This window comes from Gopherus flavomarginatus, chromosome 1 (assembly GCF_025201925.1).
Source record: "Gopherus flavomarginatus isolate rGopFla2 chromosome 1, rGopFla2.mat.asm, whole genome shotgun sequence".
Taxonomy (NCBI): domain Eukaryota; kingdom Metazoa; phylum Chordata; order Testudines; family Testudinidae; genus Gopherus; species Gopherus flavomarginatus.
In genome coordinates, this window is record NC_066617.1 from 363491734 (window position 1) to 363512257 (window position 20524).

Here is a 20524-nt window from a genome sequence, read left to right on the forward strand (position 1 = left end):
AGCTTTCCATATAAATGTAATCATATTTTGTAAATGTACTTCATCTGACAGTCTACAACATGAACCATCTTATTTTCGGAATTTCTAATGTACACCTCACAGTAGTAGCCAAGCTTCACAGATAGGTAAGTATTATAGATTGAGCCATACTATGCAAGTGGCTCAGAGGACATCCAAAACATTTGGAGACTCGGTACACAAAAGTTATTTTTATGCACCATTTGGGTAAGGAACACATCTTTATACAATCTGAAATGTGGTTGACTGGGGACACTGAGGCACAGAAGTTAAATAACTTGCTCAAGGTTACAAAGAAATTCACTGACAGGTCCTGAATCCTTATTCCAACTATGTGAACCACTAGATCAATTCCCATCCTGATTTTTCTTTGAAACACTCAAGCACTATGGGAGCTGGTAAGAACTGCACTTTCTGATTGATACAATTACATCAATAAAAATACACAATTATAAGTTAAGAAATAAAACAAAAACAATCTCATTCCATTCCACTACTGTACCATAGCATTATATAAGCAAAGCTCATGATTAATTTCACATTAAGTAGAAACTAATACGTTCTAACAAACAACATAGTCCCTAATGTAGTTTAAGGTTGCGAGAGGACCTATCCAGTCCACCCAAAACCTTACAAGCATTAAAATAAGAAGGGAAAAGATGTGTGCATTCCTTTCCACCTTCACTTTGCCTCCAAAACTAACAACAACACATTCCAACACCCCCTAAAACTTTCACTGCCATCTCCAGACACCAATACTACATACCCCAACTTCATCAATTTCACACCAAAATGCAAAACTTTAACAGTGAACTCTCATTCATTTACATCAATTATATCATATCTGACTGTCACACATTCCATATATTTGGGAAGTTAATCTGCCTTAACACTGCAGAGGTCACTGTTAAGGTTTTGCATCTGCACTACACCTCAGTGAGAAGCAGTGTGATTACCCCAAATTAAAACCCATTACTCACTGACTTTAAAGGCCTTTGGATCAGGCCCAAAGTCCACAGGATTGTTTTCATGTTGAAAACCAGCTGTAAGATTTTCTGCTTTTTGTATATGCGTTAAAACCCAGTAGCTGACTATTACATTAATACAATTTTCAGAAAGAGGAAATACAACAATCAGTCTAAATTTACTCTAATTAGGTCACAAATTCACAAGCTAGAATGATAATACGGAGAAGAATATCTTATTCCTCTGCCATTCCCAACCCGTTCAGCTCATAATAGCCAGCATTGCCTGCAGTGTAAGTCACCACTGAACTACAGGCTGCGTGTTTTAAATTCAGTTAGAAAATTCAGCACCAAGACGCCGCATGAATTTAAAAACAAGTTTTAGAGAGAGTTATTTTAAAGTTTGGTATGACCTAAACCTTAGCAATTTTTAAGTCAGAAACATGGATTTATGCCAAGATACAGATTTCACTGCAGAAGGTGCCCTAGGATACATTAATATCAAAGTATGGCAACTATGGCCAGACTTTGTACATTTTAATTGGAACATAATATTCTATCACTTATTATGGTGCTTGCTATCATCTACTCAGAAAAAAACAACTCTCTGAGCCCTCCCCCATGCCCCCGAGCTACAGGACATTGGCTGGGATAGTAAACATTCTCTTGTAGGCATTTGCGAGGCAGCTATGTATCTATTTTGGGATTTGTACTGCAGTCCATAATGTTGGTAGCTGACTGCCTTCCACATAAAATAGATTGGCTATAGGAAAGTCCCTAGTGGATTTCATGGCACTATCAGCTATCACTATGGAAACTAAATTCACTGATTTACCCAAGCGTACAAAGAAAAAAGTACACAACAGGTGTTGTAAAACAGAGGTGCATAAATACAATGGAGATAGTAATTTCACAAGAGACTCAAACATGGAGTCATTATCTAATAGCTGTTTGGGGGCCTATTTAAAGTTACTTTGGTGGCTTTAATCCAGTCCCTTGCGGACAAATGCCGACCCAAAAGAAATCACCTCCACAACTGGCATTACTTGGCCCCCCGTTATCAATCTAAGAAAGGAAAAAGGATTAACCAGCCATGGAGACAGAATTCCCCTCAATTCAGAGGTGATCCCTTTCCCAATCAGATGTGGGGAAGGCTTCCACTGCCTCTGCCCAGACTATCTGTTCTGTACAAAAGGACATCATTTTCCAGGGCACCTTTTAGAGGAGGCAGCATGCTCCAGCAGACAGAGCACAGGAGTGGGAGTCAAGTGAAGAGTGCTATATAAATGCGATTCATCAGCCCTACATTCAAACAAAGTTAAAAGGAAAAGGGGATCCAAGAAGAACGTTCATATGATAGCACTGCTTAACTCACTTGCTGCAGTCCTGTAGGTTTGTCTTGACGATATCATAATCGGTATTGTAGAGGGGCCCACTGTCCTTCAGCATGGCTTTCTGAATGCTGTAGACATGCACACTAGCAATCGTGGCTAGCTTAGACTTCATTGCTGAAAATCAACAGGAAAGCCCTTCATTAGCACAGCCAGCCTCAGTCGAAGATGGCAGAAAAGCTGGAGAGCGGTATGTTCGATACCAGGGTTCTAACTCTGAGAAAGCATTCTTGGATCTTAGTACCACCCGTTTTTAACGTACCCACTGACTCAGAATTCAGGCTACCGCAAGCACATCAAACCTGTTCTCCACTCTACAGTGGCTTCTCACAGAATATTGAGTAAATTCCAAAGTCTCAATCCTAATCTTCCAGCTGCTCTGTGGTCTGGATCCAGGATATCTAAGAGATTGCCTAAAGCACTGGGCTGAAGGCTGTGGTTGACAACTCTCCTCTTGCACAACTGAACTATAAGGGTAAAGTTTATCTGCGTGGGAAACAGAGCTGTCATGGAGGCCAGTCCCGGGCTGTGAAATGAATTCTCATAAGAATTATGGACCATCATAAATCTCAACACCTTCTATTCCAAGTTCAAGGCATATTTTTGATCTGCTTCCTCTAATATAGGTCTATTACAGAAGCGAATGTGTGAGGTTCTGTGGCCTGCAATGTGCAGGAGGTCAGACTACATGATCATGATGGTCCCATCTGGCTTTGAAGTCTATGAGTCTAATATAAACTCATAGCAACATGCACATAAAAGACGACAACTACAGAAATAACCCTATCGAAACAACTCGCTCCACCATACAAACAACTCTCTCCCTGGAGAGAGGATGAGAGAACAAAACAAGTAGCAATGTTAGTTACTGTCTAATGTACTACTGGAGGGTGTTCATATACTATGGTAAGAAGCACAGCACAAGAATGAAAAAATCCTATGTTAGATTGATTAAGTTTTGGTTTTCAACAGTGAAATGACAAGAGCCTGACTAGCGAAGCTGGAATGTTAGTACTGAGGCATTTGCAGACTCAACCGAACAACAAAAAATATTGGTATATTATCTGATGCCAAAGTCATCAGATGGAAATTCTTAATGGCCTGTAGTCATAAGTGTTTAGGCTGAGATTCATCAGATCTCACAAGCAGGGTTAGGCTCACATAGTTAGATGAAAAACCAACAGCGACTGACCCCAGCTGCTTCAGAAAGCAATGTTAGCAGTTTAGTAAGTAGCACTTCCCATTCAAACATCCCTGTATAGGGTTATGGGACACTATGCTGTAGAGATGTCTTTCAGATGAGATATTAAGACACTCAGGGCTAATGAAGATCCCCACTGCACTTCCCAGAGAGTAGGACTGTTGACCCCAGTGTTCTGATTTTGCCTAAGCTTCCCTTGTAGTTTCACAGTCAGATTCAGTATTATTCCCTTCCCATCCTAAAATGTCGAGAGGCGTTGCTGTGCACAGTTCCAGTACTGCTGCTTTCCAGCCTAGAGGAAGCTGCCTCAGAGATAGGTGAAGTGATCCCTTGTTCCATAGAAGAAGTGCCACTAAAAATCAGTTACTAAGCTACAAGTCTGAGATGTCATGCTGATGGAGGCTCAGATTCTGAAAGTTCTAGGAAAAAGCTAATTAAAGAGTATACACCTGAATCCAATAATTTGATTAAAATACCCAGAGATAGTGTGAATAGATGGCAAGTTTTTAAGCTTTTTTGACATTGTTCCTTCAGAGAAAAAAAAAAAGTTACAAAAGCATAATTCCCCAAATCACCTACCTTCCAGTTTATCCTCTCTCACGACTGCAACTTTGTGGCACTGTAAAGAAATGATAATTTATCACAATGAGGAACCAAGGTCTTGAAATTTAAAGAAAACAAAAGAAATGGTCAATGGATATTTGATGCAGCGTTATAGCAGCACAAAACTTGATTATGGCTTTGTCATAATAGTCTTTTGGGGCACTGTAGGCCTACTTTCCTGGGACAATATCCCCCAAATCACTACAACATTGGAGAAACACCCAATCCTCAATCTCTGGCAGCAGCAGATGAAGCAGTAATGGAACAGCTGCTCAAGTGCATTAGAACAAGAACAATTGTGCAGCACGGTAGGTGTGCACAAGCTAATTAATGTAGCTGACATATGGCTGTGCCAGGAACAAATCTGATGCATTGACCCATCTTAGTTGTAAGCATTTAAGATGACTGACACATTACGGTTAACATGAGCAGACGTGGTTTTATACAATGAGAAACTGAGCATTCATCCAACAGCCAGAAAGACAGATCCAGGAAAATGTGCTCCACTATGTGCATGTCGTTCCTGATTTGAGATCTACTGATGAAAAACTCTGTGCAAGAGCTAAGTATTATTATTGTGTACAGCTGGATCACCATGTTAAGAAGACTGCAATCCATGCAAACAATATCAGAATTCATGGGTCTGACAACATTAATCAATTGTGTGATTATTCAATACCCACAAACAGGCAGTCGAAGTGGGAGGAAAGAGAAATCTGGGAATAGTCTAAGAGCCAAGGATAGGAAAAGAAGCAGCCTGAGCCATCCCTTGAGGGTTGGAAAAGGCAGTAGAGCAGTGTGATAACAGTAAAGTGAGCATGTAGTGAATAAAATGAGATACTATGAAGAGAGAGATCTATGAGGTGTTCAATTTCGATCTGTCCACTCAAGTAATTCTTGCAATGTTAAATCTACAGCCCTGCAGCAGCCCCTCCTGAGAGGAGTCAGTACTGCAAGATCATCAAGTTCTCTCAAATTAAGAAACAAGGTTTAATCTGAAATGCATGATGCAAGCTCATTAGTCTCCTCCACATTAAATGACCTTGTGTCCGATAAAGCCTCATTTATTCCAAAAGCTGTTAGTTCTTCCAAGACCAGGACTTTTCTTTCAGTTCTTACGGCTCCTCTCAAAACTTATTATTTTCCCCTGCGCAGTACTTATAAAATGCTGCTCCTAAGTTTTATCTTCCTTGCGTGTCATTCTAATTACATGTTTTAATATCCCTCAGAATGGATTAAAAAAATTAAATTATAAATGGATGTTCTACATTTAATTTAAATACATTTTGATTTTAAAAATTAAACTTGTTTAAAACTATACTTGACATTATGACAGCCTACAATCTATGTTAAGGCCTAAATTTACTGTAACCTATTCAAATCATGTAAATGAATTTAGAAAAGCTGCATCAATGAGCCCTCCCCAAATTTATGAATTAACATATTCTGTTTTATTAGTTACATATAGAAACGGGAAAACCTATCTTAAGCTTTATAAATGTCAAAATGTTATGTACAGCATTAGTAAATATCAGTAGTATTTAGTCTTTAAAACTGAACAAATCTTGGTATTTATATTGTTTTTCAAATGAAAGTATTTTCAGTTTTTGCTTACAGAAAAGCTTTGGCCCTTATTACTTTGGGTTTCAGTTTAGCTAGCAGGTGCAGAATTAATACTTTCTTCGTTTGGACTAGCTCATTCAAAGTTGAGGAACTGATTAGAAGTTGAAAAAGCAGTAAATCTTGTTTTCCTCTTCCAATCTATGGATAAAACCGTGGTGTGATGATGAGATCTACTAATTTTAAAAACAGGAAGGACATGGTATCAGATTTTCAAATGTATTTAGGCATCTAAAATGGGATTTTCAAAAGCAACTAAGCAATTTAGGCTCCGAACCCCCATTAGTTTCAATGAGAGTTAGGCACTTAACCTACTTAGGTGCCTAGTGGGATTCACCATCTGCACCGTTAGGTGCTTAAATACCTTTACAAATCTGGCCCAGGGTGACCAGACACAACTCTGAAATTCCCTAACTACAGTTAATAATTTCTTTTTTAAAATAAATATTAGTTAGTTTTAAATGCAAAACATCTTGTTAAGCTCACTTTTTTCCCCTTCTGTATCCAGAACATTTAAGGTAATTTTATTTAACCAGTTAAAAAAAAATTAAAATTGTTTTTTTGCATTTTAATTTAATTTCAATTTCCATCCAAATGCAGCATGACAAATATCATGATTAAAAAATTATGTGCGTTCTTCACCACTTTCAAACATGAATCTAAGTAAGTGTATGCTGAGCTATATAATTGTTTAAATAAAGGTGTACAGACAGAGTGCAACCTCCTAGTTAGCAAAAATCAAAAGTATCAAGTTTAGCATGAGGGCTACATTTAGTCGCAAATCAGCATTTTCTAATGGTTACCAACCAATGAGAATTAACTCTTCTTTAGGAAAATAGGTAAAGTACAAATGCAAAACAAGATTAAAATTGATTATTTAAATCAACCTACCCAGATATCTTCACCGGCTCTCACTGCCAGGGCTGGCTCCAGGGGTTTTGCTGCCCCAAGCAGCCAAAAAAAAGCTGCGATCGCGATCTGCGGCAATTCAGCGGGAGGTCCTTCGCTCCGAGCGGGAGTGAGGGACCCTCCGCCAAATACCTTAAAGTGCCGCACTGCTTCGGAGTTGCCACCCCAAGCACCTGCTTGGTAAGCTGGTGCCTGGAGCCAGCCCTGCTCACTGCTCTATAGCTCATGACTTCTCACCTTACTTTCAAGAGCCTTCACAATCCTACCTTCCTCCCCTTTTAACTCATGTTCCACATTGCTCCGGCAACGATGGCAGCTGCTGGTATACAGGCCTGCCTCTTAGCCTGGGATAGAATTTTGGGTTTGATTTTCGATACTTGGATATCCTTACTAATGTGTGTGAACAAAGAACAAAGACACTGTGTTGCTTCTGCCTAACCGGACGGGGTTTACAGCACAATGAGAAGAGAAAAGGAAGAGAGGAAAAGCGTTGCTGGGCATGGTGGGAGATTAATATACCAGCACACACTTGAAGACTGCCTCGACTCCTATATCAAGGCAAGGTCAAACAACCAGTCAGGAGGGGCAAGAGGGGGATGGGAGGGGAGGCATAAGAAACACTAAAAAGCAGGAGAAAAAGGTGACCCTTGCCGAAACACAACCTCACTCCTTACCCCTCCCATTGGGTACAAAAGAGGTGGTACCGAAGCCCCCAGATTCATGACCCTCCAAAACGGAACATGACCATAAATTGTAAGGGGTGGGATCCAGGGTGTACACTACAGGTATAATTATGCCTGCTAAGAAAGAGGTGGAGGGACAGGGAAAGCTCTGCGTCAGACAGAGCTATGGATATGCTTGCTTGATTAACTTCAATCAACATAGCATGGCCTGCACTTTGGACTATGGTTTTCTGATTTCTGTCTATGTGACAAGAACCAAGGGAGGGGCGAGGGAAAAAGCCCAGATACAAGCTCTAACACAGCATTTGCCCACTAGTTCTCTGAAAATAGCCTGTATGCCTTCTTCCACATCACACCTTACTTGCCCTTCCTGAGCTGGTCTACAAGGCTGCTACCTTCTCCGCATTCAAATCCTTCCTGAAGGGCCAATTCTATAACAGCATCTATCAAAGCCAACCAACCAGTAATGGCCAATTTGAGAGGTAACTGGAGACAGCGTAATATCAACAGAATAAAACCCTGTTTTCTTATCAGACTAAGTATTATCAAATCATGGTCAATACAACTTCTTCCCCAGTCTGTCGTGTTGTCTGTCAGATTGCAAGCTCTTTGGACAGAGAATGCACCTTCTTTTATGGTGATATAAGATCTAGCACATTGTGGGCACTACCAGAAATAAATAATAGTAAAAGCAGGAATAGAGTTTTTGCGCCAAAGATGACAGAACAAGGCAGGACACAGAGAAGCAATGCACACACAATTGAGGGAGTTGAGTACTCACAATGTGTCCATTCTGAATGAGATTTCCTGCCACTAAATAGGTGACATGGAGTTGAGCTCCTGAATTCTCCTTTCTCTTCCTTTCTACATAGTCATACAGCATCCTGTACAATAAAAGAAACCTATGTTAAACACCTGCAAGGAAAAGAACCCTTCACCCCATCATCTAGCAATTCCCGGTGATTTATGTGACATTCATAGGATCAATAAAAGTAAAATGTTCTGAACTCACTAAATGTGTTTATTTCTTCTGAAGAGGTCTGTGTAGCTCAAAACCTTGTCTCTCTCACCAACAGAAGTTGGTCCAATAGGACATTACCTCATCCACTCATCTCTCTAATATCCTGGGACTGACACAGCTACAACACTCCATAGTTTTATCTAGACATTTATACCATGCCTATCATTAGGATATTAAAGGCTCTGTTCCCATAATAAACATACTGAACCACCAGTTCCTGTTTTGCCCTCACTCACGTCTCAAAACTGGGTTTAGACAAATTTGTGTGTGTGTACACACACACATACATACAGCAATTCATTGCATTTATTGGGATACTTATATGGATTCCATCACTTTGGTATCCATAAGATAGAATTGAAACATCTCCCATTTTTGTTTTATCTAACTAGCTCCTCTTCACCTAAATCTTCCTGCCTCATCCCAAGGAGAACTTTTTTCATTCATCCTAGAACACAGTCCAGCCCCCAGAACTCAGAACATCTAAATACACAAATGGGGTCTGCTGTCCATCCTCAAGAACCTATTAATCCAATATTAGGAATGGGTCTCTGGGCTATTCCTTGGCCCTATCTCTCCATGGTGGGAAACAGGAACCTAGGACTCTCACTGGCCCCGTATAGTCTGCCCTGAGAAGCTGATGTACACCACTTCCCAAAAAACTTCCTAGAGGAATCATATGGCTCCTGTAAGTACCACACCAATGACTTCAATGGACAATTATGTACTTCAAGGAATGTAAATTACTTTCATCTTTTCACGGTCCTAGCAAATGAAGTACAAAGAGCTATGTTACTACGATATTAAGATTGCAAATATACACTGAAGTCTGGAAATGCCAAAAGGTTCTGAGAGTAAAGTTAACTTGTCCATATTGCAAATATTTAGCTTTGGTTATTATCTAGGCTGTTAAGTGTAAGTATACTGTGAAGTGTGCATTTAATCCCCTGGACAGTGACTGCAAATATTTATTTGTAGTATGGGTATTGTTGCTGTGAGTGGCTTTTTGTATTTCCTGACTGTATTTTTATATTTCTACCTTGATGTTGCATAATACAGGGGATCACAATCCTGAGATCAGATATGCAGAGGCAGCCTCTTACATCTGCAAGCATCCAACTGCAGGACTGGGCCATAGCTTGTAAAATGCTTTTAGACCTTTCAGCAAGAGAGGACCTATATACATTCCTACACAAATACAATTCTTACACAAATACAATTCTAAGATAATAACTATTTCTGTACATAATATTCACACCTATTATATGAAACTATAGAACCATAGAATATCAGGGTTGGAAGGGACCTCAGGTCATCTAGTCCAACCCCTGCTCAAAGCAGGACCAATCCCCAACTACATCATCCCAGTCAGGGCTTTGTCAAGCCTGACTTTAAAAACCTCTAAGGAAGGAGATTCCACTACCTCCCTAGGTAACCCATTCCAGTGCTTCACCACCCTCCTAGTGAAAAAGTTGTTCCTAATATCCAACCTAAACCTCCTCCACTGCAACTTGAGACCATTACTCCTTGTTCTGTCATCTGGAACCACTGAGATTAATCCTCTTTGGAACCCCCTTTCCGGTAGTTGAAAGCAGCTAGCAAATCCCCCGCCCTCATTCTTCTCTTCTGCAGACTAAACAATCCCAGTTCCCTCAGCCTCTCCTCATAAGTCAGGTACTCCAGCCCCCTGATCATTTTCGTTGCCCTCTGCTGGACTCTTTCCAATTTTTCCACATTCTTCTTGTAGTGTGGGGCCCAAAACTGGACACAGTACTCCAGATGAGGCCTCACCAATGTCAAACAGAGGGGAATGATCACGTCCCTTGATCTGCTGGCAATGCTCCTACTTATACAGTCCAAAATTCCGATAGCCTTCTTGGATACAAGGGCACACTGCTGACTCATATCCAACTTCTCGTCCACTGTAACCCCTAGATCCTTTTCCACAGAACTAATGCCTAACCATTTGGTCCCTAGTCTGTAGCAGCGTGCATGGGATTCTTCCATCCTAAGTGCAGGACTCTGCACTTGTCCTTGTTGAACCTCATCAGGTTTCTTTTGGCCCAATCCTCCAATTTGTGTAGGTCCCTCTGTATTCTATCTGTACCCTCCAGCGTATCTACCGCTCCTCCCAGTTTAGTGTCATCTGCAAACTTGCTGAGGGTGCAGTCCACGCCATCCTCCAGATCATTAATGAAGATACTGAACAAAACTGGCCCCAGGACCAATCCTTAGGGCACTCCGCTTGATACCAGCTTCCAACTAGACATGGAGCCATTGATCACTACCTGTTAAGCCCAACGATCTAGCCAGCTTTCTATCCACCTTATAGTCCATTCATCCAGCCCATACTTCTTTAACTTGCTGGCAAGAATACTGTGGGAGACCACATCAAAAGCTTTGCTAAAGTCAAGGAACAACACATCCACTGCTTTCCCCTCATCCATAGAGCCAGTTATCTCCTCACAGAAGGCAATTAGGTTAGTCAGGCCTGATTTGCCCTTGGTGAATCCATGCTGACTGTTCCTGATCACTTTCCTCTCCTCTAAGTGCTTCAGAACTGATTCCTTGTGGACCTGCTCCATGATTTTTCCAGGGACTGAGGAGAAGCAGACTGGCCTGTAGTTCCCCAGATCCTCCTTCTTCCCTTTTTTAACGATGGGCACTACATGAGCCTTTTTCCAGTCATCATGGACCTCCGCCAATCGCCATGAGTTTTCAAAGATAATGGCCAATGGCTCTGCAATCACATCCGCCAACTCCTTTAGCACCCTCAGATGCAGTGCATCTGGCCCCATGGACTTGTGCTCATCCAGCTTTTCTAAATATTCCTGAACCACTTCTTTCTCCACAGGAGGTTGGTCCCCTCCTTCCCATGCTGTGCTGCCTAGTGCAGCAGTCTGGGAGCTGGCAGTAGTCTTGTTCGTGAAGACGCAGGCAAAAAAAGCATTGAGTACATTAGCTTTTTCCACATCTTCTGTCACTAGGTTGCCTCCCTCATTCAGTAAGGGGCCCACATTTTCCTTGGCTTTCTTCATGTTGCTAACATACCTGAAGAAACCCTTCTTGTTTCTCTTAACATCTCTTGCTAGCTGCAACTCCAGGGATCCTAATTAAACATCTCTTTCTAAAGCAATACTCGCTTAAGTAAGGCATGAATAAGGCATGCTAAATACAATCCTAAATAAGACTTTACATCTTTCTGGAAAAGATTGGATTTAATTTTTTTTAATCAAAACCACCAACTAATTAGGCATTGCCACTGAATAAAAGGCTTGTGGTATACACAAACACTCACTGCTTAGCCTGGTTGACATGAACCCCAAGGGTGAAGCTCAGCCATTTGTACGTCACCTGCAACAGAAAAAAAAAATTGCACAGGTCAGTGGCTCTCAATCTGAGTTCACGACACACACAAAACTCCATTCAGTGACTCACTAAATCCCACCAGCCTTTGAGGAGATTAAGAAATGGAGAGAGGAAGCAATTTGCCTCAGTGTGTGATACCATGCTGAGCACACTACTTGTGCTTAAAAAATATTTAACAAGCTACCTCTACCTAAATGGTGCATATTTGTGAATGTTGTTTTGAAACAGTCTGAATGGCAGTGATATAGCCAATAACATTCAGAAAGCAACACATGGACATTGCTGAGTTGAGGTTTCCAAAGCAGAGAAGAAAATAAAACAAGCCCCAATATATAATTGTGAAGAGTGGCTGCTGTTCACACAACATTGCTATCAAGGACTTGTCAAGGGTGTGGTGGATTCACCATAACTGGCACTTTAAATCAAGACTGGGAGTTAAAAAACAAAACAAAACGTAAGATCTAGTCCAAGCAGCAATTATTGGGGGGGGGGAGGGTTTCTAGGGCCTGTGTTATACAAGTCAGACTGGATGATCACAGTGGTTCCTTCTGGCCTTGGAATCCATGTCAAAGATTGTCATGGTTCTCTTTGGGTCTCACACACAGGGCACGTGGCAAACTTCAGTTAGGTTACAGGTGCTGCAGCATAGCATGGCAATTTCTTGGCTTCTATTCCTGGCTCTACCTCTGTACTGTTATGTGACCTGAGGTAAATTATCTCCTTGTGTCTGTTTTCCCTCCCTCCTGTCTATTCAGACTAACATGCTAAGGGCAGGGCCTGTCATTAGAGGTTGTTTACATCTGTTTTTATGCAGGTTTAATTTAAATATCAGTTTAGATGCTTAAGTTTACTGAAATAATTTGTAAATTATATACGCACGTTCATAATGGTTTAACTGTGTCCACATTATGTGGGTATATATATTTCTAAAACAATATAGTTAAACTGGTACAAAAACTGTGCGTAGACAAGTCCTTCTATGTTTCTGTACAGTGCCAACCATAACAGGGCTTAAGTATTTTTGTACTACAAGGAAACCTAGTTAAAGTTGTATAGCTGTTTCCATTCTAAATCTGATTTCAGTCACTTGTAACTTTCACCTTTTGGGTTGAAGTTTTTCCTCACTTGTCTCTGACCTATAGTGATTTTAGGAACAATGATTTTAGCAAAAATAGTTCATGTACTGGGGAGGACAAGAAAAATTGGAAAAAATACGTTATAACAAAATTAATGTTATGGAGGTTCTCTACAGTCAAAATAGTTGACTAGAAAACTGCAGGACAGTAGTTCTCCCTAAAAAGTGCCCTCTTTAAATTATTCCAATAAAGCTGATATTGATTTGACTGAGTTGTGTGCCTTTGAAAGTTAAGTACGGCACACGTGGCAGTACATTTTTATTTAAGATGACACCAAGCTTGTAGCTCTAAGGAATGCCCTGCTCTATCCATGTGTTCTGCATTATGTGGTGGACATGCAGCACTGCTAGAAATGCTATTCAGCAGGTAAAATGTTCCCCATGTTCATAAGCGATGCAAGGTCAGAGTCCTGCCCCACCTACATTCCCATACCACTAGGTTGCAGTTGTGCTGTTCCTTCCTAAATATGATAGGAGACAGAATGTGCCACAAGGCTGGTTTAACACATGGGAGGTGGCAAGGGGTAGGGCCTTGCTCCTATGAGTTCATTCTAATGGTGTTTTGTGAGCCCAGTGCTGCTGCTTCTAGTGGGGGTGAGTTAGGAGTCATGGAATCCCTCCACCTGCATTGCAACTTCCTCCCTGCCAACTGCCGGATACCCCCGCTACCCTTCAGTGTCTCCCACCCCTCAACTCTCCTTCTTGACCCCCTGCATCTCCCCATCCTGCCCGTCACCACCATCAACCCATATCCCCTCCCCCAAAACCCCCTGTACCCTCCATCCTGCCCACCACCACCACCCCATATCCCCCTCCCCAACCCCCCATCCTGCCCATCACCACCACCACCCCATATCCCCCTCCCCCAACCCCCATCCTGCCCACCACCACCCCATATCCCCCTCCCCCAACCCCCCATCCTGCCCACCACCACCACCACCCCATATCCCCCTCCCCCAACCCCCCATCCTGCCCATCACCACCACCACCCCATATCCCCCTCCCCCAACCCCCCATCCTGCCCATCACCACCACCACCCCATATCCCCCTCCCCCAACCCCCCATCCTGCCCATCACCACCACCACCCCATATCCCCCTCCCCCAACCCCCCATCCTGCCCATCACCACCACCACCCCATATCCCCCTCCCCCAACCCCCATCCTGCCCACCACCACCACCACCCCATATCCCCCTCCCCAACCCCCATCCTGCCCACCACCACCACCACCCCATATCCCCCTCCCCCAACCCCCATCCTGCCCACCACCACCACCACCACCACCCCATATCCCCCTCCCCCAACCCCCCATCCTGCCCATCACCACCACCACCCCATATCCCCCTCCCCCATCCTGCCCATCACCACCACCCCATATCCCCCTCCCCCATCCTGCCCATCACCACCACCCCATATCCCCCTCCCCCATCCTGCCCATCACCACCACCCCATATCCCCCTCCCCCATCCTGCCCATCACCACCACCACCCCATATCCCCCTCCCCGAAACCCCCTGCACCCCCCCCATGCTGCCCATCGCCACCAGGCACCAATCCCAGTGCCCTCATCCCCCAACTGCCCTCAGCCACCACCCCTCCCGGTGCTCGTCCCCTCAACGCCTCCCAGTTCCACCTCCCACCCCAACTTCTGGAATCCCAGCCCCAGCCCCCGAGCGCCCCCCCCCCCTGCAATCTCTCTTCCTGCAGCCCCGCCTCTCACGATGCGGTTCTGGTCGGTGACGAACTCGTCGATGTTCTCCAGGTAGAGCTCGTCCTCCATAGCACCCGCCAGGCCGCTTCCCGCGCGGATCAGCGCCAGGGAAAGCAGGGCCCCGCCGCCTCCATAGCAACCCCCGGAGCGTGCTACGGCGGCCGCGCAGGGACACAAGCCGCCGCACGCTCCCCGCAAGCTTCGCGGGACCACGCCGCACGCTCCGCCTCCGTCCTCGCCCCGCTCGGCGGTAGCTGGCTCCGCCCCCTTCCTCTTGACCCATCTGCTGCGCGCCTGTTTTCTGCGCCCGCCCGCGCTGCGCTTTCTGGTCTGGTGTCTGCTTGGACGCCGGGCTGGGCACCCCCCTGTAGGCGAGTTCCAGGGTTCCCCCCCCCCCGAGCCCCCCACTGATCCCCCCCGGACCCTCCTAGTGACCCCCGCCCTGAGCGTCCCGGTCCGAGCGCCCCAGTGACTCCCACCTCGAGCCCCCCACCCTGAGTGCCCCAGTGATCCCTGCCCCGAGCCCCCCACTGACCCACCCTGGACCCTCCTAGTGACCCCCGCCCTGAGCATCCCTCCTCGAGCCCCCCAGTGACCCCCGCCTCGAGCCCCCCACCCTGAGTGCCCCAGTGATCCCTGCCCCGAGCCCCCCACTGACCCCCCCGGACCCTCCTAGTGACCCCCGCCCTGAGCGTCCCTCCTCGAGCCCCCCAGTGACCCCCGCCTCGAGCCCCCCACCCTGAGTGCCCCAGTGATCCCTGCCCCGAGCCCCCCACTGATCCCCCCCGGACCCTCCTAGTGACCCCCGCCCTGAGCGTCCCGGTCCGAGCGCCCCAGTGACTCCCACCTCGAGCCCCCCACCCTGAGTGCCCCAGTGATCCCTGCCCCGAGCCCCCCACTGACCCCCTCCGGACCCTCCCAGTGGCCCCCGCCCTGAGCATCCCTCCTCGAGCCCCCCAGTGACCCCCGCCCCAAGCCCCACAGTGACCCCTGCCTCGAGCCCCACAGTGATCCCCACCCCAAGCCCCCCATCCTGAGTCTCCCAGTGATCCTTGACCCAAACCCCCAAGTCACCCCCGGCTCTAGCCTCCTGCCTGAGCCTCCCAGTAACCCCAGCCCTGAGCCTCCCGCTCCAAGCTCCCCAGTGACCCCTGCCCTAAGCCCCCTGTAACCTGCCCCCAGCGACCAGAGCCCCCACCCGCCTTCCCACAGTGATTTCTGCCCTGAGCCCCACTGCCTGCCTCCCCCAGTGATTCATATGCCCCCTGCCCAGAGCCCCCAGCACACCCACCCCCAACGATCCCAGTCCTCCCACCTTCCTATCCCCAATGATCCCAGCACCCCCTTCCTGAGCCTTGCCCCCCCCAAAGACCCCCACCCATGGCATCTTGTGGGGCCCCAAGCCACCATGGCAATACCCCAGTAGCCCCAAACATCCCCCTACCTACTGTGACAGACTCAAACCAGTGGGGTACAGGAGTCTGGTCAAGGGCAAATATACCTGTCACTGGCTGAGTAGTTTTCTGTTCCTCGAGTGACCAGAGCAGGGGCTGCACTAGAGTAATTAGGAACCTGCTAGAACTGATTCAGGCAGACAAGCTGATTAGAACACCTGCAGCCAATCAAGGCAGGCTAATCAGGGCACCTGGGTTTAAAAAGGAGCTCACTCCAGTCAGGTGAGAGGGTATGCTGCTGGAGGACTAAGGAGTACAAGTGTTATCAGACACTGGGAAGAAGATCCTGTGGTGAGGATAAAGAAGGTGTTTGGAGGAGGCCATGGGGAAGTAGCCCAGAGAGGTGTAGCTGTTGTTTTTAAGGATCCAGAGACAGGAGCAAATTCAAGCTCAGTTTCACAGAGGCCAGCCCTGTTGCATCAAGCTCCACCGCAAATACTTCGATTTAAAAGGAAAGGCAGTTCCCTCCCAACTTCAGATGCAAGTTGGTCTGATCGTCCTTGGGGGGTAAACAGCAGCCGCTTCACCCAGACACCAGCCTCACCCACCTCCTAATCCTGCCAGCAAGTTACAAGCAGTGGCGCCCCCAATGAAAGGCGCTGTGGGGCTGAGTGCCTGTCTGCAGCTGTTACAGGAGGCACTATAGATAGTTGCAATCCACAGGGTCCAGGGCTGGAACCTGGAGTAGAGAGTGGGCCTGGGTTCCCCCCCAAACCTCCCAACTCCTGCTTAGACATGGGAGGAGTTGACCCAAACTGTGGGAAAGTTCACTGAGGTGAGCAAATCTGCCAATAAGTGCAGGACCCACCAAGGTAGAGGAGGAACTTTGTCACACTACCTACAGTTATCCCAGCTCTGAACAGCCCCCCAACCCCTGCTTCAGGCACCCCCCCAACCCAGCCTCTTGCAGGGCCTGTAGACCACCACAGCAGTTTCCCTAGTGATCCCAGTCCCAAATCCCTTAGCCTGTCCCAAATCCACCTACCTAACCCAGCCATGATCCCAGCCACTCTTCTCCTTGCCTAACCTCTTTCCACCCACCAGGAGGCATGAGGTTTAATTAGCCCTTCCCAACATTTTGTTATTGTTAGTTATGATAACTGGGTATCTATATAAATGTCCAGTCCTATTTTAAATCTTGTTAACCTTCCTGTGGCAATTGGTTCCACAGTCTAATTAGATGTGTGAAAAAGTCTTCCCTTTTGGCAGTTTTGAATTTCCCATGGTTTAATGTCTTTGAACACAGGTGCTATGAGACAGAGCAGAAGTTCCCCATCTCCCTTCGCCAAACCATTTATTATTGTATATATTTGTATCATGACCCCTATATTCATCTCCTTTCTAAAGTATCAATCCTAATGTTTCCAACTTCTCTTCATAGGAGAGTGTTTCCAGGCCTTTGATGGCTCTCACTGCCTTTCTCTGAACCCCGTCTAACGCTGCAATATCCTTTCTGAGAAGGGGTCACCAGTACGGCAAGCAGTATCCAAATGAAGCTGCACTATTGATTTAAATAAAGGTATTAGAATAGTCTCTGTATTACTCACCATCCATGTATTATAATAATATTGTTTGCTTTGTTGACCACATCTGCACAGGGAGCCAATGATCCTATTGAGCTGTCCACAGTGATACCTACATCTCTTTTGTTATCTGATTCAGTTAATTTAGAACCCTGTAAAATATATAAGTAGTTTATTTTTTTCCTCTCTAATGTAGATTACGCTGATTTAATTTGCCATTGTGTTGCCTAGTCACCTAGCTTGTTTAGGTTCCTTGAAGACTAATGTGGTCCTGACTGATACAAATAACTGTATCCTCTGCAAATTTTGCTCCATCACTACTCGCCTTCCAGATGATTAATAAATCTATTAAACAACGTGGGATTTAGTACAGAACCTTGAGATGCCTGCTGCTAACATTTTGCTTTAAGGAAAATTGACCATTTAATCCTACCCTTTACTTTCTCTCTCCTTGCCAATTTTGATCCAAGACAATACTTTCCTTTCATGCCATGAGCTACTTAGCTTAACTACTTGTGCAGGACTTTGTCAAAGCTCTTTTCGAAATCTAAATATATCAACTGGTTCTTCATTCCTTAGGTTATTGACACAGTCAAAGAATTCTAAGACATAAGAGGAGGAAAGAATTTTGACATAAGAGGAAAACAACCTTTGCTGGTTAGGTCTGAGCTTCCAGGTTTTTGGCTATGCTGTTTATCATTTCAGCCAGTTTACCAGGTACAGGTGTAAAGATTACTGCTTTCTAATTTTCCAGACCAGTGCTAGAGCATTGTTTAAATATAGATACACTTGCTACCCTCCAATCCTCTGGAATGGTTGATGTTTTTAATGAGAGATTTTATACTTCTGTTAGCCATCCATCACTTCATACTTAAGCTCTTTCAGAAGCTGAGGCCTATGGATTTTTGCAGTGTGTGTTGTTGTGTTTTTTTTTTTTTTTTTTTTTTTACTAACCTTAAGAGTATTGAAATCTTTTCTTCCCTAAGAAGCATACAGTTTACTCTAATTAACAACTACAAGTCTTTCCTTAGACAACAAAATATTAGTTTATTAAATGACTGATATGCATACAACATAGAAACCCTAGGAAGTGTTAAAATATTCAAAACAACACTATATGGGTTTGTTGACATTATGAATGGCGAGCTATGGAGGTGCAAAAGTACAAAACATGCAAATTTGAAAACCACAAAAACAAATATGACTGTGAACACAGAACACTAATTCTGTCTGAATAATTCAAATTCACAAACAAATTTAAAGAAAATAGGAAGGTGTTAGAAACATAACAAAAGATCAGAAACATTAGATAACAGGAAAAGGTTAGTAACAGAAGAGAAATCAGATAAGGATTAAACAAGGTTAGGCTGGTGGCTACCTGTAACTATTTTGAGCACTCAGTCTATTAATGTATACTCACATACCCAGCTGCACCGTTACCTGTCCTCCAGCCCACCTCTGTTTGCCTATCACCCTGTTGTGGCTTTCATAATCCTAGAATGTAAATTCTCTGGATCCTGCCCCTGTTCTTGTTGAAATCAAGAGCAAAACTCCTGTTGACTACAATGGACTAAAATGGCCTACAAGCCCCAAATCTGAGACTGTCTTTATTTTACTCATTTTACAGAGCATTGGACAGTGGGACCCTGATTGGAGACTTTAGCTGCTCCTGCAATCTCAATAAGACTGAGAGAATAAGATTAAGAAAGGGGATAACATGTCTTTAAAGCACCGAACATGCTTAAAGGTGCCATATGAATAATTACAACACAATATTAATTCTGAAGTGTTTACTGTTGGTGTTTTCTGATTTTTGGTGTGCTTAATGTAGTCGGATACTGTTCATAGCGCCATCTATTTAGTTCTAGAACTAAACTGCACTGGCATTTCTAACTCTTGTTGGGATTGGGTGGTTCCCAGTGAATCTGATGCTGGGTAGAAATCATGGAACTTCGATCCAATGCGATTCAATTCAATAAAGCTTTATTCAACATGTGCACAAAGAGAGCCCCTGGTACAAAGAATCAAGCAGAGTCCCTCCCCGTGGCCTTCTCAAGCATGTTCCTAGGCCGGTGAGCCACAGCATGCTTCCCTATGCATAAGCACCCTGTAAACCACATTTTATCTAAAATAAATACAACCATACCTTTCACTCTCATCAGTAGTGACAGATGGTCCATTGTAATTCATAATTTTCCTATGTAGATGCAAAGTTGCAGAGTAGAAAGCAAAGATTTGGAGGTGAATATGCATTCAGAACATTCCTGTCATCACAATAGGACTGGGGGCACTTTATTAGTACTGTAATGAACTGGCTAGTGTGTATAGGTAACTGTGTGGAATAAGCACTTCTTTGTTGTGTGTAGTTGGCCTTAGCTGGAGGGGACAGAGCATGAGACCAACGATTTAGGCAAGGTCAAAGACTATCCTTGAAAGTGAAAACAAGGCTTTTGAATTTAATGCAGGAGGAGATAGGAAGCTAGTGAAGAGATTTAAGAAGGATGATGGGTTGGCATGGCAGGAAAGGATTCATAGCAAAACTGTGGCCACCTAGGACTTCACGGTTGTTGGGATCCTGCACCTAGGAACTACACAGCAACAGCTGAGAGAGAACTCAGATCGTCCTGCTCCAAAAGCCCACATCCTTGCTACTTGAGCTAAAGCAGAAAGACCCATCACCCAGTTACACAGGTCTGATTCTGACACGTACATCAGTTCATTACAGCATAGGATACAGCATCATGTTCCCAGTACACCCATAACAATTACAGTTTTGGGCTGAACAATTTTTAACACATGATTAACCCTAAATTGCATATTAATTATAGGAGTTATGTCTCCAGCCTACACTGCATCTCAGTGATGAACTGCTCTTACACAAACACTTCAGTGATATATGGTGCCAGTTTCCAGTTAAACAA

General features: G+C 44.6%; 1 protein-coding gene across 3 annotated transcripts in view; it reads right to left on the reverse strand.

The window, feature by feature from the left end:
- The window catches only part of POLD3 (DNA polymerase delta 3, accessory subunit), a 58817-nt gene that overhangs the window by 29975 nt on the left and 8318 nt on the right, over positions 1–20524 (reverse strand). The window contains exons 1-5 of one of the 3 annotated variants that reach the window (XM_050937501.1): positions 14636–14817; positions 11710–11765; positions 8172–8274; positions 4155–4194; positions 2359–2491 (exon numbers count right to left, since the gene is read on the reverse strand). In XM_050937501.1, the coding sequence (XP_050793458.1) occupies positions 2359–2491; positions 4155–4194; positions 8172–8274; positions 11710–11765; positions 14636–14695 (392 nt within the window). In that variant the 5' untranslated portion in view covers positions 14696–14817. Of the gene's footprint in view, positions 1–2358; positions 2492–4154; positions 4195–8171; positions 8275–11709; positions 11766–14635; positions 14818–20524 lie in introns of those variants that run through there. The other 2 variants (XM_050937584.1, XM_050937642.1) reach the window with 2 other exon arrangements.